Genomic DNA, 26,284 nt, shown 5'->3' with positions numbered 1-26,284 from the left:
CGCACTGTGGTGAAGATTAGGCAATGATAAACATACACATACTGTAATAGGCATTGTGAAAATAAACATGCAGGCAATGTGCAGACGAGCGGGATGGCAGTGTGGTGAAGTCGGTGGTGTGTGGTGCAGCAAGGTGTGAGGTGTTGAGCGTGCGTGTGTGTGTGTGGTAGGGGCAACAATTGGGTTGGGGGCGACATATGTGTGGCTGGTCACGTTCGCACTTCCTTCCCCGAGCCGTCAGCTTCTACAGTGGGGACCCTTATTCATAGACTTACCTAGAGTTACATTTGCTCCTCAGATTGGTTTATATTTTTGCCTTCATTTATGCCACTACTGTGAGGCAACCAAACTAGAGTAAGTGAAAATGCGATAAAGCAAAATTATGTATGGTACTAGTTAACTGGTGTGAAGAGATATATTTGTATGTTTGGGTAGAATCCTCTATGAATACTCCACCGTCGTTATGTCAACCTCGCGCCAGGTAAAGTTGCCGCTACTCCTTATTTGAAACTTTACATATGCACATCAGAAATAAAACGCACGCTCCCTGGCCATAACCCTTCCTACTAGATATAAGAGGATTGTTAGTGAGTTACACTGCTTAGTTATTGCGAACGGAAAATTTAATTTATGTACAGAATTGAGATAAACCGGGAGAAAGTTATGGCATCGGCGCCGGGGCTGATGGTGCGCAGGCGCCCAGGTGTACAAAACATGGCTGGTCCGAGGCGGGAGCTTCAAATGGCTTATAATGCCAGCTGGGCCACTGTTTTCAACCACATCGCTACAAGCCACGCGCACGGCTACACACGTTCTTGGCTTCCCGGTCATGACTGGAAATTCTGTTATGGAACTTTAACCTTGAACACAGGAAAACTTGTGACTAGTCCACAGACAGTGGGAGTTATCGCTGTGTTGCAAGAAACATTTTATGGGTACCGATGACTTTGATATATGTTAGAGGCTAAGTTCCTCTGCTGTTGCACTTTGACCTTTTGAAAAGGACAATTGGTGATTTATTTAGAGTGAGCTACGACTGCTGGATGAAAGTTTGTGGTGTTAAGTGACCGTGGTGAGGATTTCATATCGTCCCTCTGCGCAGTACAAATTACAACCAAAGATAACGTTGTGAAAATGTTAGTTTTTTAACATTATAACTTAAAACCTGAATAAGATATCTTAAGTTATTAGTGAGAGCTTACGCAGTACGTGGTCGTGATTCCAAGGACTTAGATCAAGACTGCGAGGGTGGGTAGTTCCAACCATGCTCCTTACGACCGAACCCAACTACGACCAGTGTGAGCCCGAAATGACCCCCATCCTAGAGGAGACGACCAGGGTGCGTCGACGACTACAGGACGACCCAAGTGATGCTCCTATGACCTCTAACGACTCTCCAATTCCTTCATCGCCCCTCCAGCACATCCCACTCCACCTCGTAGCAGCCCTTCGCTTCCCAGGAACTTGCCACAATCTTCGTCCTAGCAACGTATCTCCTGAGGCTCAGGGTTTGGAGAATACCGCACTTTTCGCCAACAAAAAGAGGAAATCAGAGAGCGAGGAGACGGAAGAGGAGGAGGATGAATCTCAGGATAAAACGAGTGAGTCCCAGAATATACAGAGACGGCAAAGGATACTGATAGGAAGGAGAAAGATGGGCAAAACAGCAGGCCAACAGAGGAAAAACATGCCTCTTTTCTACCTCTATGGCGACTACCTCCTTATACCTAATTATAACTGGGTAAGTATATATATTCTAGTACTTCAGCATGCCTTAAATGAAACCCATGAATATAAATGCTATATATATGTGCATTATGTTGATTTGTAAATAGTATGTGCATTACCAACAATAGTAATAGAATAAGGTAATAAATAGCCTAAGTAATCAGCTCCCTCACCCCATCTTTAAGTGGGATGATGATGATGATGATGATGATGTTACTTGTATATTTTAAGTATCGGGGTGAATACATTAGATCGATAGAGTTCAAAGTAGAAATAAGGACAGGTGGTTCTAGGAAGAGGAAACTAGAAGGGTGTGTTACGTAATTAGGGGAAGTGATCAGAGAAGAAATAATAAATGCAAAACTAGGAAACACGTGCAAATTAGTTAAGATGTGAATAGAAAAAGAAATATAGCCGGGAAACAGCGCAAAGAATGTGTCAAAGTGTACATGATAGGAAAAAAAAAGAAGAAGTGGGAAGTAGAGGAAGGAAATGAAGAAAAATTATTACATCGAGAGAGAGAGAGAGAGAGAGAGAGAGAGAGAGAGAGTAGTTAGGGAGATAAGGGGTGGTGTACGTGAGAGAAGAGGTGAAGGGAGGTGTCAGGAAGGGGAGGGGAGGGGGGGAGAGGAAGAGGGGGAGACCTTACTACTTATAGTTAAGACAATCTACTCCGCAGGATATCCTTGGGTAAACGTGACGAGGTGTGTGTGTGTGTGTATGCGCGCGTTTGGGTGTGTTCAACTATTTGTTTCTCTCAGTGTGTGTGTGTGTCCTTACGTGCTCCGGTGTGTATTTATGTTAATCTTGTTCACATATGTATGTGAGCTAACGCAGTGTGTACTCTAGCTCGTCCGAACAGAGAGAGAGAGAGAGAGAGATCCAGCATATACCAGTAAGAACCCAGACAGGCAAGAGAGAAGTATGCAAGGGGGACATGGCGGATACTGGCCATCTTGAGTCATGTTTAGTGTTGAATATTCCTTGGTTCGATGATTATGATGGTGGTGGTGGTGGTGGTGACTGATGATGATGATGATTAATGACGTGTATATCTGCGTTTAGCCAATGCATATGTACATGTGTGTAGTTAGAGCAGCCTTTGTGTATGTGTGTAATCAGTGTATGTGTACGCGTATGTAGTCATTGCATGTATGATTAGTTCGTGTGTGTGTGTATGTGTGTAGATTATATGCATGGGCGTATTTAGTCCGTTCACGTGCATGTATGTCTACGTCAGTGCAGACAGAGCAAGAGCCGACTTTTAACAACAAAGAAATACCACGACAACGATGACCAACAGTTCTAGGTATTCAATTTATTATCTCGTAAACGCTGATAATGAGTTAATATAGACATCCAGGATCGCTTCTGTGTCGTGGCCTTTGGATAGACTCTGACAGGTAGCAAATCGTTGACCCCAATATTTCTTGGTGGGAGGGGGGAGAGAGAAGGTTGAGAGGGAAGGGAAAAGTAGGAAAAACAGAAGGAAAGTTGGACGCTGGAAGTTTGTCAGAGTATTTTGCGTAAAATTCCTCTTACTCCTGAGCCATTCTATTTGGGGTAATTTTGGTCTCAATTGCCCTGGATGAACTCTGGGATTAGGAGACAAGAAAAACAAGAACAGCAACAACAACAACAATAATAATAATAATAATAATAATAATAACAGTAAGTACAGCCTCCCTATTCCGAACAGCTTTTCTCCATTTTTTTTTCATTCAATGGGGGGGAGGGGGGGATTGATATCATCTGTCCTCACACACACAGTTAATACATACCTGAAGACAAAGTTTATCTGTAGGCATGTAAAAAATAATACTAATATAAGATACCTCACTGCATTTACCCTTCGTGGTACTACAGACAATTTTTTCATGATTTTCTGTAATTCAACTTTCCAAAATTATCCGTTTCCCATTAAAACATTTCGAATTAAGCATTTTCGACGAGATTTTGTCCTGTAGTAAGAAGAACTGAAGGAGAGACTGATTTCCTGCGAGACATGTAGACAAGGCAGTGCTCCCTCGCACACCCTCAGCTCCACCCAGTGTTGTGGTGGAGGTCGGGAGTATTCGGGTCGCCATCGATTCGCCCTAGTTCAGCTGAAGGTCGCGCGCGTTATTTGTATTTCCAGCGTTATTTGTGGTGTCTTCATTTGCACTTCTATTTTGTTACTTTATCATATATTGCCCAAATACTTATATTTATCGACGTTTTTAATACCAATTATTGTTCTAACATCAGTTTCAGAGGCTATACTGTATAATGACAATTTTTTCTGCACTGAATGATTCACTTTATTTAACTCGTCTTGGGTGAATGATTAATTCTGCTTGATGCCTTATCCAGGGTGCAGTTCTGTTAGATAATAACTTATGTTTATCAATCTGTTGCCAGATGCCTTAATCCCCTAAGAGATTGCCACAAACCGCCTTCACGTCGCCCTGTCCTCTGCCCTTTGGCTGCCCTCCCTCTAACTCACACGTCACTCCCTTATATGTCTCTCCACTCTACCCCTCCATCTCAGTCCTTGGTACTCCCCTCCCCCCTCCCCGTCTACTCATAATACACTCCAGTCAGTCGCATTCTCAATCCTCTCCCCATGGCCAGACCATCTGAAGGGATTTCTCCGAACGCTTTCAATAACATCCACATTTAGTCAGAGGTATGTAAGGTGTATATGTGACTGAATGTTTGTCAGGTGCCTACGTGACTCAGTTCGCTGATATCGTTATTTTTTTCCCTCCTCGTCAGGTAGACAGTTTCCTGAGTGTACATTTATGTAGATGGGAAGTCGGTCAGTGTAGTTAGCCTAGTTATGATACAGTTTTTACTCTAACTTGGCCTAAAACTTCCATCTCTTTATATTGAATGCTCAGTGGCAACAACAGATTAACACAAGAATATGGTGCTAGTCACAAAGAAGAGCTCTGGAAAGGATTTAGAGTCGTAAATGTTATTCTGCGGGAAAAAAGGTGCCAATAGGAGATAATCTCTTCCTATACTTCTTTCACCTTGGCCCAAATTTTCGTCATTTCGCAGTTTATTTCACGTAGCTCAATGACAGAATAAGACTGCGGCTGTTTATAATCTCCATAGCACTTCTTCGTGACTAACACCATATTCAAGTGCTAACTTATGCAATAACTCGGCATGTTAAGTGGACAGATGGCAGTTATAGTATAGATCATTGCTAGAATATGATGCTAATCATGAAGAAGTGCGATTCGGCGCAGTGTAGTTACTATACCATTTTTACTGCAACTTGGCCTAAAATAGCCTCTCATATCTTGAATACCAACTGGTTGCAGTAGTGCAGTCCTAGAATATGCAAGTCACGAAGAAGTGCCATAATTATGCTTATCCGTGGTACTGTCACCACACTGAAGGGGTGAAGGTCAAAGGTCATTCACATTTACTGATAAATTTTGGTGAACAGAAAATAGACAGATAAATAGACGGACAGAGAGACAGACATATTAGACAGAGAGAGAGAGAGAGAGAGAGAGAGAGAGAGGTTCTGGATCCGGTATGGCAAGGGGAAAACGGGATGGGCGGTGTCCTCCCTTACCCCCTCCCCCCGCAGCCACGCCTAACACACACACACACACACACACACACACACACACACATTCTCCCTTCTAACCTCCTCCCCCCCCCCTGCACGCACATCCACACCCAGACACCTTATTACCATCCCTTCCCCTCCCCTCCCCTACACACCTGCACCAACACCCCTCTTCTCACTCCCCTCCCCCACAACCACACCCACACCCCCTCTTATTCCCGTCCTATACACCCACACCCACACCCACACACACTCTTTACTTCCTCCCTTTCCTCCTTTTTTCCCACACCCACACATCCCTTATGCCCCCTTCTTTTCCCACACCCACATTTATCCTCTCTCCTCCTTCCAAACACCCACACCTCCTCTTACCCTCTCCCTCCACATCATTTTATTCTCCTCTTACTCCTCTCCCCCCTCCCCCACGCCCCCTCTTCTCCTCTTCACTCTCCCACATCTATTCTTCCCCTCCTCTCTCCCCCACCCCTCCCCTTCCCCTCCACTACCCCTCCCCCTTCCCCACACCCACACCTACGCCCACATTTTACTTATAAATGGTAGGAAACTCAAGCCTCAAGGTCTAGAGAACTGATACTGACAATTATAACTTAACAATAAAAATATATAAATAATACCGGTAATATAATAATAATAGTAAATGATAATAATAATAATAATAATAATAATAATAAACAGTGATCCGATTATTAATGCTAATAGTGAGAAAACCAATAATTACACTTAATATATTATCTATTATTATATATTTCTCTCAGCCTCTACCTTTTGTATATTTTATATATATATATATATATATATATATATATATATATATATATATATATATATATATATGAGAGAGAGAGAGAGTCTGACCTCACTTGAAAAAAATTTCCTCCTTCGGCCAGCTTGCTTAAGAAATTTACTTTGCATATTAGGTCGAAAAGTCATGTTTCTCTCTCTCTCTCTCTCTCTCTCTCTCTCTCTCACACACACACACACACACACACACACACACACACACACACACACACACTATCAGTTCGGTCTACAGGTATCAATCAGTATCTATCTGTCTACCTACATTATTCATATATCTGTCTGTCTATTTGTATGTATATGTCTACTTACCTATCTATCTGTCATTCTACATATTTATCTATCTACCCATCTGTCTACCTACCGACCGCATATCTGCCTATCTATCAGCCAATCTATCTATCAATCTACCGGAATTTCGCCTATCTTCTCATTCTTCTGTATGGCATTTATATCAATTAATATCTATATATGTCTCCATCAGTAACATACAAACTAATAAGAGGTTCAACGCGGAGAGTAAATCGCTAAGGAAGAGGCTTTAAGGAATCCCAAATGCCGTGGAAAGTACGGCCCTGAAAACGAGGAAGGAAGTAGTAGCTGGGTCGTATTCTTGGCTTAGCGTCCGTAACACCTCTTCCTTGGCGATCTAGTCTGCATATTACACTTCAGAATTCTCTTGAACTAATGTAAACTTTGTCGATATTAAGGATATCAATAACATGAATTTTAAGGTGTAATATCTGGGCTTTATGCAAAACATAAAATAAACCAAAATAAATCGCTAAGACTATAATAGCTACGAAACCTCCAGAAGTTGTGTTTGTCGCAGCTGCTAATAGGAAATAGGGCGTTATGCAAAAAAAAAAATAAAATAAAATAAGATCAGCAAAATAAAATAAATCGCAAAGCCAGTAGTGCTACGACGCCTCGAAAAGTTGTGTTTAACGAAGCAGGTACGTCTATCTATCTATATACCTAGGCTGCTTCCCCCAAGGAAAGGGAGGTAGCCGAGACAGGACGACTCACTCTCCATTTACTCATCCATTCAAAAACATTCATTCGCATCTTAGCCCCAAAGGGGAGAACGGACAGATCCTCACCGCATCACACCGCACAAGGGTCAACTGCGCAATGCAAGCTGTGACATCCACAGCAGGGCCCGACAGCAGAACTGGTTTACCCCTGCCACATCATAACAGACCCATCCCCTTACCCGCACCTGACCTGACTAGCTGATCAGACCAAATGCGGGAGAATATCCCCTCAGGGCTGCGTCATCACTTATTCATTCACAATTTCTCTCCATTTATTTCTGTCACGCACAGCCACTCTTCCTTGCTCAACAGACATCCCTCTCGCATCCAGCGCTCTCTTCACACTGTCCATCCATCCTATTCGTGGTCTTCCTCTCAGTCTTACACCTCTCACATCAGATCTATTATATTTTTCACCAATCGCTCATTATCCATTCTCTCCATATGCCCAAACCATTGCAACACCCTCTGCTCAACTCTACCAGCCATCTCCCGAACAACTCCAGTTCTCCTTCGCACTTCTTCATTTCGCACTCGATCCATACGCGTCACTCCACACATACTCCTCAGACATCTCATCTCCATTACATTCAAACTTTTCCTCTCTGCTACACCCATATTCCATGTTTCAGCCCCATATAACGCAGTCGGTACCACAACACCCTCATACAGCCTTCTCTTTACATCCATTCTAAGCGAACGACATTTAAACACTTTTTTCATTCCTCCCAGCACCTTTCCTACTTCATTTATTCTAAACTTCACTTCTGCATCTATTCTTCCATCCACAGCAACATGTGACCCTAGATATTTAAAACAATCTACCTCCTCAAGCAACTCGCCATTCAAAACTATATTCATCCCCCTACCATCTATCAACCTCGTACATATATATATATATATATATATATATATATATGACAAAAGTGATACGAAGCCTCCAAAGTTGTTTATTGCAACAGGTACGAAGGAATTATGCAAAAATATAAAGTAATAAAATAAATCGCTAGGGCAAAGATGCAACGAAGCCTCCAAAAGTAGTTTATCGCAGCAGGTACGAGGTAATTATGGAAAAAAAATACCGCAAATAATATAAAATAAATCATGGCAAAAGTGCTACGAAGCCAAGGGAAGTTGTTTATCGCAGCTGGTACACTTGAGCCGAACCCAAACAGCGCCGGATTTAAAAATAGGCCGTGGTGCATTGACGAAGGAATGCCGGGGAACTTGACGCTTCTCAGAACTGCTTCCGTTGCTTGTGTGTGTGTGTGTGTGTGTGTGTGTGTGTGTGTGTGTGTGTGTGTGTGTGTGTGTGTGTGTGTGTGTGTGTGTGTCATATAACTGCACATTGTGTGTGTGTGTGTGTGTCATATAACTGCACGTGTGTGTGTGTGTGTGTGTGTGTGTGTGTGTGTGTGTCATATAACTGCACATGTGTGTGTATGTGTCATAACTGCATGTGTGTGTGTGTGTACATCTGCATTTATGATTTTTTTTTTCTTTGTCATACTGTCTACACAGTTACTTGTTTATGACTCTCTCTCTCTCTCTCTGATAATGTTTAAAAATTTCCATGCTGACGACAATTTGACTTAAAACCACCACATTCATAAAAAAAAAAAAAAAGGAAGTCAGTGTCTGATACGCGGCACTGAATCATCTCTGGGTAATTTATCAGAGGAAATGAGTCAGACAGGGCAAATACAAGGAAGATAGATGAAGTATACAACAGATACAGTAGATAGGGTAGGTATATACATGGATAGGTTATATACCAAATGCGGAAGGTTAATGGTTTGTTGTGCTATGGAACAATGTTATGGGATTTTCAGAGTCTGGATATGTATAGGTGAGCAGGAAAGACAGATGGACAGATAGACAGACGGATAAATAAAAGTCTGAAAATGTACACCAGAGCGGGAAAGACACAGGTACCGGTAGTTTTAGACAGGATAGACAGGCAGACGGACACAGACATACAGATAGGTAGGTAGACAGACAGACACACGTAGGTAAGGAGGGGAGGGAGAATTATTGAGCGAAATGATCAATAAAAGTATAATGATCGACATAATGAAATTGTACCTTGAGAAGGAAGAAATACTCGTAAAGGGTGTCGGAAAATGAGAGAGAGAGAGAGAGAGAGAGAGAGAGAGAGAGAGAGAGAGAGAGAGAGAGAGAGAGAGAGAGAGAGAGGATGAAAAGGTGAGAGGAGGAAGGTGTTATCAGGGTAGACACGTGTGTGTGTGTGTGTGTGTGTGTGTGTGTGTATGTGTGTTGTAAGAGAAATGTGGCGTTACTCACGTACACTTTTCCCTCCCCACGATCTCGCCTTATCATGCAGTATACCCAATGCCCCATCACGCTGTTGTTCATCCACCCATCAACACAAGGCATTTATCCAAGCCTGTTCATATTTATCCAGCCCTGTTCGTATGTTCTGCTTATTTGTTCCATCATGATCGTGTTCGTCCAATCCTCTTCATGTTTATTCAACCCTGTTCATAATTATCCAGTCCTATTCTTCATCAACAACCAATCCATCCTGTTCATATTATCCAATCCTGTTCGTCTTTATGCAGTTCCATTCTTCCCTGCAATACGTTTATCCAATCTTGTTCATATTTATCCAATCCTGGTCATCTTTATCCAGTTCCATTCTTTCCTGCAATACGTTTATCTACTTCTGTTAAATCCTATTCATATTTATCACAATCATCAGCCTTATCCCACACAAAACATCCAATCCTATTAATGTTCATCCAAACCTAATATTATCCACAGAGCGCTTATCCAATCCTCTTCTTCCCCGCAAGGCGTATATCCAGTCCTATCCTTCATGTTTACCCAATTCTACTGTCCTCTTTCCAAACAAGTACTCTCACAAAGGCTACCAGTGTATGCTGCATGTATGTCCACACGTCACCCGGAGTAGGAAAGAAATGAGAAAGAGAGAGAGAGAGAGAGAGAGAGAGTTACACCATGAAAACTTGCTCTTAACATTTTTCCGAGAGAGAGAGAGAGAGAGAGAGAGAGAGAGAGAGAGAGAGAGAGAGAGAGAGAGAGAGAGAGAGAGTTACACCATGAAAACTTGCTCTAAAATTTTTCCTAGAGAGAAAGTGACATTTTACCTTCACCCTTTGCTCTATCTAATAATTTCCTACTGTGCAAAATCGTCGATGGAAACAAAGCACACACATACACACACACACACACACACACACACACACACACACACACACACACACACACAACGTACAGTTCCAGACATTAAGATCGATCCACTTCATTACTACATATATATAGAAAGAAAAAAAAAAAAGACCCTCGAAGCCCAGCCAATTTTACAGAATATTATGTAGGAGTTTCAAAATTGATAAAAATATGGAGATAAATCAGACTCCACAATTGTAAGTATTTATGTTAACTATGTAGGTAGCAATATATAAATACCCTGTAACATAATATCAAGGGTCAATAAATATAAATAGCTAAGGAAGAGGCGTTAAGACATGCTAATTAAAATCAATATCAAGGGTCAATAAATATAAATAGCTAAGGAAGAGGCGTTAAGACATGCTAACTAAAATAAATATCAAGGGTCAATAAATATAAATAGCTAAGGAAGAGGCGTTAAGACATGCTAACTAAAATAAATATCAAGGGTCAATAAATATAAATAGCTAAGGAAGAGGCGTTAAGACATGCTAACTATAATAAGGGTTTTTATCTTCCTTTCGGGGGACAGGGAGGGGACAGAGGGGTGTTTGTATAACCGAGCAGCTGATTTCCGTTGTGTACCATTTTTTGCTTTTTGTTTATCCAGGAAAGTGTAGGCTAGGTTAGGTTTGTTTTCTTTGTGTCAGGTTAGGTTGGGTTGTTAGTTAATCTGTTAGGTTAGGTCAGGTCAGGATAAGATAGGTTGTTAGGTTAGGGTAAAAATAAAAGAACAAAAATAGAATGACCATCCTTGGACTACTGAACACAGAGTGTAGTGCAAAAATGGTACTGAACAAAAATTTGCAGCCGGAGTGGAGCCACCCAGTCACGTCTACGAATTCTTTGCAGTAATAAAGATAACTACAGTCTCATCATCATCTATCTCGACTTGGCAGATTTACAACAGCATGATTTTAATTTCAAAACGAATCTAAAAGCTTTGCAAGAGCATGTTTAATGCTGCTAATGACCAAGTCCATGGGACTGCAATTTACATGTGAAATGCCGATCAGTGCCGGACGTTTGTCATTAGTAAAATAATATCGTCTGGTACAAGCGAGCATATACATTAAGTCCAGCACCTTTGTGAATTAATCCCTTCAGTCCGATGATACTTATTATAAAATTGTTTAATTCAGCATACGAAACGCTTTGGAGGAGTTAGATACAGCCATCATTAACTCGTTCAGTAAGAAGCATAAAATCAGGAAATAAGATTTAAATAACAATACACAACACAGAGCCTTATTTTAAGTGGTATAAGGGCCTTCGTATCATCCCCTCCTTAACGATTTACTTTTCATATTGCCCTTAGCCTCATCGTGTATGCTACATATATAGATTTACTGTCGTCAGTGTCCTTCATTACCATGGATGATACTGAAATGTAAAATGATTAATAAACCGATAAGGAGGCGAGGTTACAAAATCTTGAGCGCCACTTTAAATACGAGTTAACGGTTTGGGTGCGTGGTTTTCCTCTGGTGGGTAAAATAAATAATGGGTTGTGGTTTTCCCTAAACAAATAGATGGACAGATACAGATAAATAGTTTTCCGAAGGCTTAATAAAATTGTTATCCGGACTGGAGTACTAGAGTTGTCCCGACTGCTACTTCCGGTGTGCCATTTTTGCACTTTTTTCTCCGGGAATATGTAGGTTAGGTTCTTTGTACGGTATCAGGTTAGTTTGTTAGGCTAATCTGTTTGGTTAGGACAGGCTTTTCGGTCAGAGAAAGAAAAAGATAAAAAAAAAAAAGGAAAAATGTAAGAATGATTCTAGGAAAAATCAAGCTTATCGCGCAATGCAAAAATGGTATACAGAACGGAAATCTGCGTCACAACCATGAGTGATAAATGTATATACAGTATTGAAGACTGAAATAACGCCACAGTTGACGAAAATACTTAAAGAGTGAAATAGATCCATGGACGTGGTTACAGTAATTATACCTACGGAGAAATTGCTCTCACATTAAAACGATGCCAAAATATCAAACGTAAAAATAATAGTATGAGGAAGTCTGGTATAACGCTATAGCTTATGAAAAGACAGGCAATAACAGCATACCAACGGAGAAACAGTGATCTCATACTAAGCAAGAACGATGCCAAAACATCGTACGTTAGTAGCAGTATGAGAAAGTCTGACACTGCGCCACAGCTGATGAAAAAACTCAAGGGTGAAACCGCTCCCTGGACGTGAAGTTAATTATACCAGTGGAAGAACAGTGCTCTCATACTAAGCTAGAACGATGCCAAAAATAGCTTGTGAGTGGAGAAGGTTGAGTAGTTTGTGCAAGGTTTGGGAGGGGAGAGCGGCACGTGCGTCCGTCAGGGCCAGCGCTAGCCATCGTGAGCGCCAGACCAGCGGCAATGGCGGCTGTGCGTCTCCCGCTGCGATAAGACGCGCATGGGATTCTCCAACTTTAACAGTACTCTAAAGCATAGTTCATTATAATTTTTTAAAAGTATTTGCCAAAAGTAATACCTTGTACTGTTTTTCGCAATGGCGGGTCTGTGCCTCCCTCTATGTCTATGACAAGGCTCGCGTGGGATTCTGAAACTTATTTACGATATATAAAGGCATAGTGTTTTGTAATTATATGCCAAAAATACTTTGAACTGCTTTCATATAATATCGCATACCCGCATACCTCGAAAGGGGTCAATAGGGATTTTCCTTAATAAATCTTACAATTGATTCCCTGTCCTAACTTAGGTTTATTTTCACAGGAACAGGACGATAACAGTCTTACCATGTCTGTTCCTACTGTTTATAAATACCTTAGTTGCATGGAAGTATTATCGTGGGTGATGATTTTGTGCAGGTGGAACAAAGCCAGGAAACAAATCATATACACGATTTTAGTTACGAGAGAAATGATTAAGTTATTGTTTTGCTGAAAGGACAAAAAGAATAATGCAAAATCTTTCCATCTCCCTCCCCCCCTCTCTCTCTCTATCTGTCTCTGTGTATCTAGAAAGTCCTTGGTTACGACGAGAATTCGATTGTAAATGTCTGTAAATCCCACGAAACTTGTCGCCGTTACACCTCACTCGTAAACTTTTTTATCACTGAATTGCATCACATCTCCATACTTATCAGCTCTCCTGTTACTCAAAACTAATTTACCTTTGACCAGCGTTGCACGTAGATATATCAGCCTTATTTGCTCTCAAGAATAAGGATACCCTACAGACTGGAGGGTGGTGTAGATGAGAGGGTGGTGTATGTAGGTGAATAACGTAGACAAGAGTAGTGAGTTATAGATGAGAGGGTGGTTTTAAGTGGGTGAGTAATGTAGACGAGTGTAGTGTACTAGTAGGTGGGTGGGTGGTGTATGTGTGGGAATAATGTAGGTGAGAGGGTTGTGTAAGTTGGTTGGGGTGGTGTAGGTGAGGTGGTGTAGGTGAGTGAATAATGTGGATGAGAGGGTGGTGTACCGGTAAGTAGGTGGGAGTGGTGTAGGTAAGAACATTCACAGGCTCATGGATTTGTCTGAAAGGGGGGGGAAACAGGGTACCGGTACCGATTATTGCTTTAGAGTGGAGTCTATAGTTGTGTAACACGGAAGGGAAACAATCATTTGCCCTAGAACAAACAAACGTCATGTCTAGGCTCATGTCACCTTTAGATCAGGGTCTTATGTGCCGTATTTTGTATTTCAAGTAACAGGAAGGCGTAGTTGGCCATTATCTTTCACTACTGTCAGATGCAAATTTCCAGTGTATTACCAAACGTGCAATGCCACCTAGAATATGATGCAAAGACCAGTCCAGTTTTCCTAAAACTCCCACCACTGTTGAAATCAAGTAGGTCTCAAGGTGTTAGGAAATACATGCAAGAAAAAACGAGTGGTTCACATTATGCAACACGCTTATAATCCAGACAGCTCAAGCTGTATTTTTCAACTAAGCTTGGTATGTGTATAATAAGATTGCTTGTTATATATATATATATATATATATATATATATATATATATATATATATATATATATATATATATACACGTCTGTCTTCACTCATAACACTCTACAGTCAAATCAGTGACATTAGTGTGGAAATACAAAAACAAGACTTTTTATAATAGTTGACTTAGAGACTTGTTTATCCTGTGGTTTGAAGAAGGATGTGCAGTCCTTTAACAGTTCACTCTTATTTACGAACGTTTATAAATCACGTCCCAAACCTAACCCAGCTCCTTTCGACCCATTTATGGTCAGTCGTCTATAACAAGTATAACTAACTCGTTTCTACAGGGATATACCTTCATTACTGTAACTTAAATAACTACAGTAAGTACACAGCATAGTACAAGAATGAATGGGTGAGACTAGGCGAATAACATTTTAGTCATGGGCAGAGTGGTGTAGTTCAATGAATGATATTCCTGAGCTGGTATATACAGATCGACGGGTATTATCTAGGAAGGGATGTTTTTACGTATATTGTATGAGGGTGAATAATAATATAGGAAGTATACTTTTTCACTTTAACTAGGCGTAAAGGTGCCACATCTCTCTCTTCAGTGCCAAGTTGTAGCAATAAATTTACAGAATATGATGCTAGTCACAGAGAAGAGGTGTGGAAAGAATGTAGAGCCGTATCACTGTCTTTTTCTAACATTGACCTACAAGAAATAAGGCTGCCAAAGAACGAAACGCTACTTTAAAATTAATAAACAGTAATACTGCATTCCTGAGAAAATGTCTAACGGAGTAATATCTCGCAATTAATGACAAGGTTTGTGGACTACTAGGTAATATCAGACAAAAAGGTGGCTTGTACAAGGATGGTGATAGATAGCCTTGGGATCAGTCTGATAACGGTAATTCCACAAGTAGTGTCATATGAAGTTGTCTCAAAACACAAATGTAAGTAAATCTACAAGGAGCTCTGTTGATAGGGGCATGTCTTTTTGCATTATAGGCCTTGTTGCTCATTTTTCTCAGCGACTTATTATGCCCACTGCATCTCAACATACACTTATTTATACCGTTTTAATATAGACAAAGGCACCATCAGTACGATACATGAGGTTTGACTGGTGTAATGTGAAAAATAAATCGCCGAGGAAAAAGTTCTGCGAAATCTGCAAAAACAACTTGGAAGACGACTCTGGAAGGAGGTGTTTGCTTGTAAGTCCTCATGCCTCACATTTACGAAACGATTATAAAGGGTAGATATAGTCAGCCTGCATACTACGTTTCAGAGCACATTCGACAGCGAGAAACCAAATACTTATCTTTCATCAAAGGTTTCATGAATATCACAAACATGGGACTTTAACATACATCCGCGATGCTGCATGAATATGACTGATAGGAGTCAGTAGGTTAACTTGTGTTATAGCAATGTTGCCCAAGGGTAGTACTATAATGCTAGCTCGGTGTACTGCAATACGTTGGCCTAAAGCTGTGTCGATCACACGGAAATCGTAAGTAGGTTTGTCTGTCTCCCAAAGGTGCGAAAATGCCCCGCTCTCGAACAGCAACTCACTCAAATAATTATACAGGCGTGATCAGCCAATGAATGGCAGGCTATGTAGTAAACAATTTACACAAATAGTAGAGTGAGTGAATCAGCTACAAACACAGGCAGTCTGTTACGGTTAATGTACTGGGGAAATATGGGACCATTATCGATCGGTTATATTATTATTGTACGCAGCTATATTTTGGCTAACATGGATCACAGAGTTCCGGAGCATTAGTATATCAGTATAGAGTAAATTTCCCGAAGCTGCAGCTCAAGCACTAGCTATGCAATATCCTCAACCATTCTGAGCTTGTGGTGCTTGCTGCCAGCACCCATTACTCTTGCGAGTTTCCATCGTCTATGAATGTTGTATTTTACCGATTTTTTTTTTTTTTTTGTGCTATTTTAAGTTAACTGTTCATACCACCAACTGGATACCGTATACGTAGCACTCAGTCATCAATGTACTGTTAGCTGTACATATTGGCTATTGTGGTTTGAAATAAGCTCCCACTGAGCTCGATTAAATGTGCGATTGGCAACTCTAAAGAGTTACTGTACAGTGGATTTTCGTCAATATTTTCATATTACAAAGAACACTTGTAATGTATATGTGATGCATATTTATTTCACAGTATATTTATACATATCCCAGTATAATTATTTTTTTGTGATATACAGGAACTTTAACCGAAATAAAAATTTGAAGGATACGTGAGCGAGGAATTAGATAACACAGGTAGTAGGGTAACAGCTGAGTGTGTGAGACACAAGCCAGCCTACACACCTCACACTCACCTCGTCTCACTCCACTCTTTATCAGTGCTCGGACACGTACTGTATCAGCTCAGGGGGGACCATGAAACTGTGTGATATGACTGTGACGAGGGAGGCGCGGGGAGCAAGATAATGCGTAGTGTAATGTGAGTAAGGGCCGAGGACAAGGCTGGATGGCAGGCGGGGATAGACCACATCTATCCAGAGCTGTCACATTCACCCTCCCACACCACCACCAAACTACCTGTGAAGAACACTGACATTTGAAAGCAACTGGTACCGGGTTAGTTTGCAAACTTTGTGTAAAAGTGCTCCGAGGGCAAGTGACATTACCAGTAACCTTGCCATGCCCCTCCAATCATACAAGGGAGCCATAAGCCACTTGAAATAGCCTAACGTTATATCAGTTAAACTAACCTTTAACGATTAGTGTTGTACCGAGTCAGAAGTGAACTGATGACGACTGTGTCGCAAGAACACTTTGTTTTTGATAGCAGACTTCTGAGTGGTGCCAGAAGAATGAGCAATGGGGTGAACATTAGAGTCTGTGCACTGTGCAATTGCCAGGATGATCAACTCAAAGTGTGTAGTAGATGTAAGAATGCTTGGTACTGTAACCTAGACCACCAGAAGCTGCACTGGAAGCAGCACAAGCAGGTCTGTAAGTCTAAAAACGGTGCTGTGTATGAAAGTTCCAGGGGAGGAGAGGTAAAGAAGGCAAAATGGCCTGGCAAAAAGACAAACTTCTCCTTCGATCAGGCGGTGTTGGAGGCCCTTGCAACAGGGGGGGCACAAGCTAGTATGAGTCATGAGAGCCAACCATTTCAGGGCAGCGGAATGGGTGTAGGAGGGAGAGGGAGGCGGAGATCCCCCCCTGTAGCCGACTACAGCACACCTATAGACTTGGGAAGCCCCATGGAATCATCCCAACAGCACCAGCCCAAAACTCCACCCCTATTCCATGTGCGAGAGTGTGTTGACTCTCAGTCCCTGGAGGAGAGGGGCTACAGTCAAGAGTGGTTTGCTGGTGTCATGGCAATCATCATTAACGACCTCAACAAGTACGGTGTTTGCGTCGTCGATGACTTCCTTGGTGAGTGTGGGTGCCGTTTGCTAATGTATTTAACTAGCTGTGTAAAATATGTCATAGCTACTAAAAAACAGCTTATGTACTATACTTAATTATAGTTGTGTAGCATGTCATAGCTACCAGAGAAGAGCCAATGTCTAACTGTCATAGCTACCAGAGCTAATGTAGCTGTGTAAAATGTCATAGCTACCGGAGCTAATGTATTTAACTATAGCTGTGGAAAATATAGCTACCACAGAATGGCTGTGTACAGTACTTAGCTAGCTGTGAAAAATATTTCATAATTACAAGGGAACAGCTAATGTACTTAATTATTACAGAATAAGTCATACTGTAACTAATGAAGAACACAATGGAAGTACCGGTATATACATACCTGGTACCACTAAAGATAATGTTTTTCACTGACTAAACAGTAGCTACTGAAGAACATAGTGGAAATATATGTGGAATATACAACAGATCACTGTTTTTCACTGACAATATAGGCCTACAGTATTTTGTATCTTGCAAATTAACATGGCTCTGGAAATGATTATGCAGTATAGTATGGTAGCCTATAATATCTTACAAATTTTTAAGCTTATAGGCTGCTAAAACTTTGCACCTTGCTAGAAAAAAAAAAGGTCATTTCTTAAGGAATACAGTTAAGAGCATTGGAAGACCCATGCAATTTTTTTTTTTTTTTCCCCCCACCTTAGAATACACGTGCAGGATAAATTTTTCATATTAATTACTGTACCCAACCATTTTCATACAGCATTTTTTTTATATTGCGGTATGATTGTCTGACATTCATTTACCGTAATTAGGAAAAATCCCCATTTTCGAGAATATTATCTGACGTCATATTATCGGAAAGTGACATCTTTCGTACCAAACTGGAGCATCCCTTGGACATACCTTAGCTTGCTTTGTACATAACCAGATCATTGCATACTGGTACATCTAACCATGCATTTCTTTAGATTTACAGTGATATTGTTTGGATCTAATATGATACCACTAACCATCCTGCCAGAAGGGAAGTAATTGTAGAAACCATCCAAACTAAACATAACTTCCCAATCCCCCCCCCCCAATCAATACTCCACTAACCAGCTACAGTTATATACTTATGGAAATAGGAAAGAGTAGTTAAAGCTGGTAAATATTAAGTGATTGATACAGTACATATAATACAGTATAGTACAAATATGAGAAATTAGGTTGGTAGTGTTATTAAGCTACCAGTACTGTTGTGGAATTGAAAATGCAGCAGTTTTTTTTTTTTTTTTTTTTTTTTTTTTTTTTTTTTTGTACCGTACAGTTAGGTAGCCACTATGCATAATACTGGACCCTTTTCCTTGCATTTTAGGATAGGTAGATGTCATGAAATAGTGAGTGAACTTGAAATACATGGTGTTATTTGGGATTTATTTTCTATATTTTCTAGCATGCAATAACAGTACTTACGATAGGCTAATGTGGCAGCAGAGAAAGGAGCAGGGCAGTAAATTTTTGTTGCCTTGAATATTCATTCCAGTTCTGCACACCTTCCATTATAGAAGGATACCACGGCTAAAAGTAAAGTATGTGGCAGTTACACAGGATTAAATTTGGGAAGTTGACTAAATTTTCAAGACTGGGTTAAATTTACCTACTGCACTGGTATATACCATACAATATCTTTGACACCCCTTATCCTTGGCTAAACAGTGGCATCCTTCGCTTGCACCTGTGCTGTCTTGTGGTAACTCTGTCATAATGATTAATGTATATGAGACCATACTGTTATCAGGCCAGTATACACTTGCTGTTATCTGATGGTGATCTATTAAGTTAAAAGTGGAAAAAAAAACTGCAGCTGACTTACCCTATGGTATCTCAAGGATCAGTGGGTAAAATACTGTAATGGAGTTTATACTGTGTCATGCTAAGTTGCAGTGTTGCTGTTGTCTGAAGGCGAATGATCAAGTTCGGTTTTAATTGAGGGAGAAAAACATGTAGCCTGCTGTTTTTAGGCATGAGTTGTCTTTTTTTTTTTTTTTTTTTTTGAAATTCACATGGTTTATTAATATTCATCTCAATTAGTGGTATGAAAATCCTTATGTTTATTTATTTTTTACCCGCACTAACACTATACTGTACAGTATCAGTAAAATTAATGACTAAGTGAAACTAATTTTCAGGGAGAATTTTCATTTGAGAATGTATGATACTAGTAGTCTCGGGCAGAGCAAAATATTTACAACGATTCTACGTCACCAGGCTTTCAGTTAATACAGTACTGTAGTTCTGCTTTTATGCTTTCCTTTTTGGCTTCTACCCACTGTATTTAATGTAGGTAGTAGGATGATTAAAGTGGAGAAAGTAGCTGTTAACTTAATGTTACAGCTAGCTTAATGTCTTCTGGTCTTTCATTTTTAGGCTATAGACTATAAACTCGCAATTATCCGTTGTCACAATATCCAGCCAAACGCAATATCCGGCGCTGCTGGCTTGGCTCTATCAAAGCAGAAACAGGACGTAACCGGCAGTTCAGTGCAATATGTGGCATTGAGGTACAGTATATCAACCGGCTCGTAAATGGTACGGTAGCCTGCCAGTGCTGTATTACCCGGTACTGTATTTTATCATTATTTTATTGTATTTTATGCCTAATTTTCATCTTTTTTTTTTCATTCATTCATTCATTGCCAGACGCCATGTATCCCAATCGGGGTGGCCAAGGGCTTAGAGTTAATTGTTTTACAGGGAGGGGCACTAATCCTCCACCAACCCCACTCACGTAGGGATGTTTCATCTTTTACACATGGGAAAGTTTTTAGTATAGATGTTCAAGATGGATAGTAACACAATATCCAGCCTGATGCTGAATATTGAGCTGATGGGGGGTATTATGCAATATCCGGCATTTTTGCTGTAAGCGACGTAGGGCTTGGCTGAATTATGCCAGATACAGTACCTGTAAGTTTACCGTACATTTCATTACAGCTCTGGCACAGTAACTGTATGGTATTTTAGCTAGTGCATAATGGCTGCAATCATATATACAATTTTCTCGCCATAATTTTTTACGATGCAGTACCATTTTAACAGTGGACAAAATTGATAGTCAGTACTGTAACTGTTTTACTGATTTTTTTTTTTTTTTTTTTTTTTTATTACAGTATTATTATTTTGTGACTGGCACTTCTTACATATAGCCATATAGTACCATATAATACAGTACACTACCTTTATGGTACTACTGTATGTACTGTACTCTGCCAAAATATTTTCAGTAGCATTCAAGTAGGGGCTCATAGTGGGAGGTGGGGGGATAGGTCTTTGGTAACACTTTGAAACAGTTGTCCGAATTGACCTCCTCAGGTGCAGTTTGTATGTTTTCATGGTGTTCCAACAATTGGATTTGGTGTAAACCACCTCACTGTGGTAGCATCAGTTTCGTCAGCTGTCGGCTACATATCTTGAGAGGAGAATGATATGCACTGTGATGTATTGGCACCAGCCATGAAACTGGTGGCTACTTTTGTGAATAGGAGTACAATACGGTACCAACATTGCCAAAAAGAATCTGGAAGAGTCCCTAAGTACTGCAAAGTACAGTATGATAATCTGTTTACATGAATTAGGTGCAGATTTTTTGTCATTTTGCAGCTTATTTTTAAATTTCTTATAAACGCTGACCTGATTTTCATCCTGTTGCAGCTAAATTATTATATATATATATATATATATATATATATATATATATATATATATAGATATATATATATATATATATATATATATATGTATATGTATATGTATATATTTAATGGACTTGACCGAAGCCAAGAAACCATTTACAACGCTGGGTGGTAACCATATAACCAAATCATACGTGCTGCCTACGTGTCAGCAAGTGGGTTGGTGGAGGGTTAGTGCCCCTCCCCGTAAAACAAACAGGCTAACTCAGTCAAATGGCCACCCCTTACGGGATTATGGCGTCTGGCAATAGATAGATAGACTTGACCGAGATTTTCATTATTTTGCAGCTTACTTCACATAGCTCAGTGACAAAGACCAGGTTACTGTCCTGCAGTTTTTTCCTACTACTACTTCATGATTAGCATCGTATCCCAGTAGCAACTTATCTCTTATTACATCCCAGCATTCATGACTGAGATGGCAGTTTTAGGCAAAATTAGAGAGAGAGAGAGAGAGAGAGAAAAAAAAAATGTGGTACTTTTACTTCGTAAGTGCCTCTTGTGCGCTATATCTGGCATGACGTGGCACATCAGGGCACTGACTTCACCCCTTTGTAGAAATATGAGCACCATATTGAAGTTACGGTATGGTATATAGATGAGGAATTAAAGGGAACGTTTTGGTGTTGTTGTGGACGTGACTGAAAGTGTTAAGAGAAATACTTTAGGTGGTTTGGCCATGTGGAGAGGATGTAGAATGAGAAAAGTGTATGTGAGTGAGGAGGTGGGTGAGACAAAGGATGAGCTGAAGAGATGGTATGCAGAGGGGGTGGTGTGAGTTAGAGGAAGGGCAGCCAAATGGCAGATGCAAGGGCAATGTGGAGACAGTTTATTTGTGGCCACCCCTTATGGGATTAAGAGTCTAGCAGGACAGATAGAACTTAAAGCAGTGATGATCATGATTATTATTATTATTATGTTATTGGTAGGTGGGGGCGCTCACCATCCACTCACTCGATGTAGTGCCGCTTTGGGTGTCTGCCCTTTCCTCTCTTCCTTACTCTTCTGTCTTTCCTTCATTCTTTCCTCTTCCTTCTGCCTATGAGTGATTTACACTCCCTCTTCTGTCTTTCTTTCCTTCATTCTTTCCTCTTCCGTTTTCCTATGGGTGACTCTACACTGAGTGACAAGCCAAGTTGTTTCCTGTACACCAGGAAACCATTTACTACGCGGAGTGGTAACCATATAACCAAATTATGGCACCTGGTGGTTTAATGGGTACCGGTAATTAGGGCGCTCCAATCGTATGGAGCCGATACAGTTTATCAAAGGGGTGGTTGGGGTTTATTGCTCACGTATATATTGCCACTCAGGGATGAGTGTGGCTGGTCACTCTCATCTTAAATGTCAGGACCAACTTGCCTCGCCCCGGGCTCCTGCGCATACCATGGGGCAACATAAGATTGGATGATGGATGGATTATCATCATCATCATCAAAGACGGGTCAGATATCGTATCTTATCATATTAGGCCAAAAGTAGCCTACCGTACTTATCGGTTTTAGAGTGTTAAAAATTTAAAATGCCACGTCAAACTTTAAGCGGCATAGATTTTTAAAATGATTATTTACGAGGAGTTTTGGTATCGTAACTTATAGTAAATTATAGCAGCGTACAACAGGCCTACAGTACGGTACCGTCCTTGTCCATGTGTAGTTCATACGGTACTGCTGTCACATACCGAAAATTATTATACCACTCGCAGATACTGCGGTATACCGTTTTTATTCTACCTTAGCTTAAAATTGCTAGCCCTTCATACTAAATGTTTGGGTAAATCCGAATAGGCTGTAGGCAGATATCAGACAAGGAAGAGCAGTGTGGGGAAGATCATGATAGTTTTTACATTGACGAGGGAGAGGAAGAGATTCTTCTACATTGACGCGCATGCTCCATGAGCTGCAACATTGGCGTGATGAGAGAGAGGTGTTAAACTGACGTGATGAAGCGAGGTATTAACACAGATGTGATGATTAGATGTTTGTACCGTTAGAAGCGAAGGGAGGTGGCTTGGCTGCACAGGTGGCCTGGTTGAGCAAACGACCACTTCATGGCGTTGATTTTTTTTTTTTTTTTTTTGGGGGGGGATCCCATTTTTCATGTTTCATTTAAAGGGATTTTTCATTTCATACGGTGGTTTGTTTCATTTTACAATTGGATGACATTTTTTTTTTTTAAATCTGATTTTCGGTCGTAGCTATATTTCATTTTTCAGTCATGACTTTTTTCAATATGATCACTTTTTTTTTTTTTTTTTCATCCAGACCGTTTCATTCAGCTCTGGATAGTTTTTCGAAAAGGAAAGATTAGACAGATATGGCTAGCCTCATTTGCCCTTTCGTACAAGAATATGGTTCCCTAAACTTTGATGAAAATCGTTTGAAAGTGGTAAGAATAAAGAAAAAACACGTCACCAGATTAAGGGACTGAAATTACACACCGGCCGATGGGAAAATGCCACGTAAAATAGCACGGAGAGCGAGTTAAGCGATAGTAAAAATGAAGCAAGGGGTGCGTGTTAGCACCGTATTCAAAGTCGACTGGCAATTGAGATTTTGCAATATATTTTCCTTTGCGATTTATCTTCCATTCTTTTCATCCTAGTATGTTGTAAGTGGGAATTATGTCGGTATTAAAATGGATAACACAAAAGTAATTTAAGGTTTCATATGCAAATTTAATACCGGTATCCAAAGAAAGGATGTTACTGCGTATCATATTTACGGAAGTTAAACCATAAATATAGCATACAAGAGAATTTAGCGTGTCTTAATGCAAAAAAATCGCTAAAGACATTGTTCTACGGTGCCTGGGATGCCACCTAGCACACTGCCCCCCTAGGCTTCGCGGAGGTGGGAAAGACTTGCGTGGGAGAGGATGCTACGCGGACTTAAAAAAAAAAAAAAAAAAAAAATGGTGGGTCAAGTGTTTGGAATCTAAACATTGATGGAGGGAGGAGGGCGCAGGTGGGCAGCCACTTGAACGAACACACACACACACACACACACACACACACACACACACACACACACACACACACACACACACACACACACACACACACACACACCATACCGTACTTAGGAGACCATGACGCAATGCACTTAAAATGGAATGAATGAAAGATGGAGGTGTATATGTGCATACTGCAGGCTACGTACTTCAAAAAAGAATATTAACTAAGCAAACAAGGACGCAATGAATAACACACACACACACACACACACACACACACACACACACACACACACACACACACACACACACACACAAGGAAACTATATCAATGCACTTAGCCAATACGTGGAATAAATGAATGAAGGACTAGCATATGCATACCGCACCGGTATATCGTAGGTTGCGTACTCATGGAAAGAATCTTAACAATGCAAACAAGGGGAAGGAAAATAAATGTAACACACGTTGTAGCCTACATACCTTCCGACTAAAACAAGTATACAATGAATGAATGAGTGGTCGACAAATGCACACACGCATACTGTGGGCTATATACTTATGGAAGGAATCTTTATAAAGCTAACAGGGAAAAGGAATCTTTAAAAAGCAAACAGGGGGAAGGAACACAGTCATAAGGAAAATAGATGGTAAACTTTGGAGAAGACTCTAGGAAAGGCCTTATACAAAGAATAAATGGTCACGTAACATATACAGATACTGTTGGGTACGTGACTGAGAAAACATGACAGCATACAAGAAGGAAGAGAATAAGGAACACACACACACACACACACACACACACACACACACACACACACACACACACAGGCACAAGGACGGGAGTCAAGCTTGAGAGAAGGAACGTGATACAGGAGATAACACAAGGAGAGAAATATCATAGTGACGAAATATATAAGAAAGGTAGCTATCTCACACACACACACACACATACACACACACACCAAAAAAGCACAAAAGGAGCAAATTACATACACCAATATGCTGTTGGTTACTTGGAATAATTACTAGTCTACAACTGCTTTAAACTAGGATAATATGGAATAGGAAACAGCCATGACTTGCACGCACACACTCACACAAGGGCAAAGAAAAGATGTACATAATTATAACACGTACGATAATAACTGCCCTGTTATACTTTTTTTTATACTCTAATCTGCCCTAGATTTTCATCCTTTTGCAGCTTATTTCACGTAGCTCTGGCAGAAAACGACAGTGCTGCTGCTCTACTTACTTTCTACAGCACTTCTTTTTGACGAGAGAGAGAGAGAGAGAGAGAGAGAGAGAGAGAGAGAGAGAGAGAGAGAGAGAGAGAGAGAGAGATTCCCAGCATGGAAGTATAACTCACACTAAGCTGAACAGAGTACCTGCTTTGTAACAGAACACATAAATAAACCATTCACACACACACACACATACACACACACACACACACACACACACACACACGGTCTGTGACTCACTGGAGTTTCCGTATCAGACCCAAAATAGTTATGCTTAACTCGATGGCCATCAAAAGGTTCTTTGCATCGTACAGAACTTAACTGTATCTATTGTAAACGGTGAGGTGTATGATAGGTAGGAATTAGTATTTATTAGTATTAAAATTCCATGGTAAATAGTGTAGGTGTATGATAAGATTGGTAAGAACTAGTATTAGTATTTATTATTTATTAGTATTAGAATTTTTGCAGCATTAGAATTTATTAGTGCTTTACGGTGCGATGGGTAGTCAGTTTTTTCTTTTTTAGGATAAGACCCCTCCCTGGAAAACAAATAACTCAGTCAAATGGCAACCCCTTAAGGGATTATGGCGTCTGGCAATAGATAGATAGATAGACAGACCCG

The 26,284-nt window shown here is 40.5% G+C and overlaps 1 protein-coding gene across 2 annotated transcripts in view; it reads left to right on the top strand.

Annotated features, from left to right (window-relative positions):
• Positions 1-1,130: 1,130 nt before the first annotated feature.
• The window catches only part of Hph (HIF prolyl hydroxylase), a 36,613-nt gene continuing 11,459 nt past the window's right edge, over positions 1,131-26,284 (top strand). The window contains exons 1-2 of one of the 2 annotated variants that reach the window (XM_080280045.1): positions 1,131-1,741; positions 17,462-17,726. In XM_080280045.1, the coding sequence (XP_080136171.1) occupies positions 1,265-1,741; positions 17,462-17,726 (742 nt within the window). In that variant the 5' untranslated portion in view covers positions 1,131-1,264. Of the gene's footprint in view, positions 1,742-16,678; positions 17,727-26,284 lie in introns of those variants that run through there. The other variant, XM_080280044.1, reaches the window with a different exon arrangement.

This window comes from Coenobita brevimanus, chromosome 82 (genome assembly GCF_032717465.1).
Source record: "Coenobita brevimanus isolate Jiangsu-jjx chromosome 82, ASM3271746v2, whole genome shotgun sequence".
In the NCBI taxonomy this organism is placed as follows: Eukaryota; Metazoa; Arthropoda; class Malacostraca; order Decapoda; family Coenobitidae; genus Coenobita; species Coenobita brevimanus.
The sequence above is the reverse complement of the archived record's forward strand: the minus strand, read 5'-3'. Positions and strand labels throughout refer to the sequence as shown.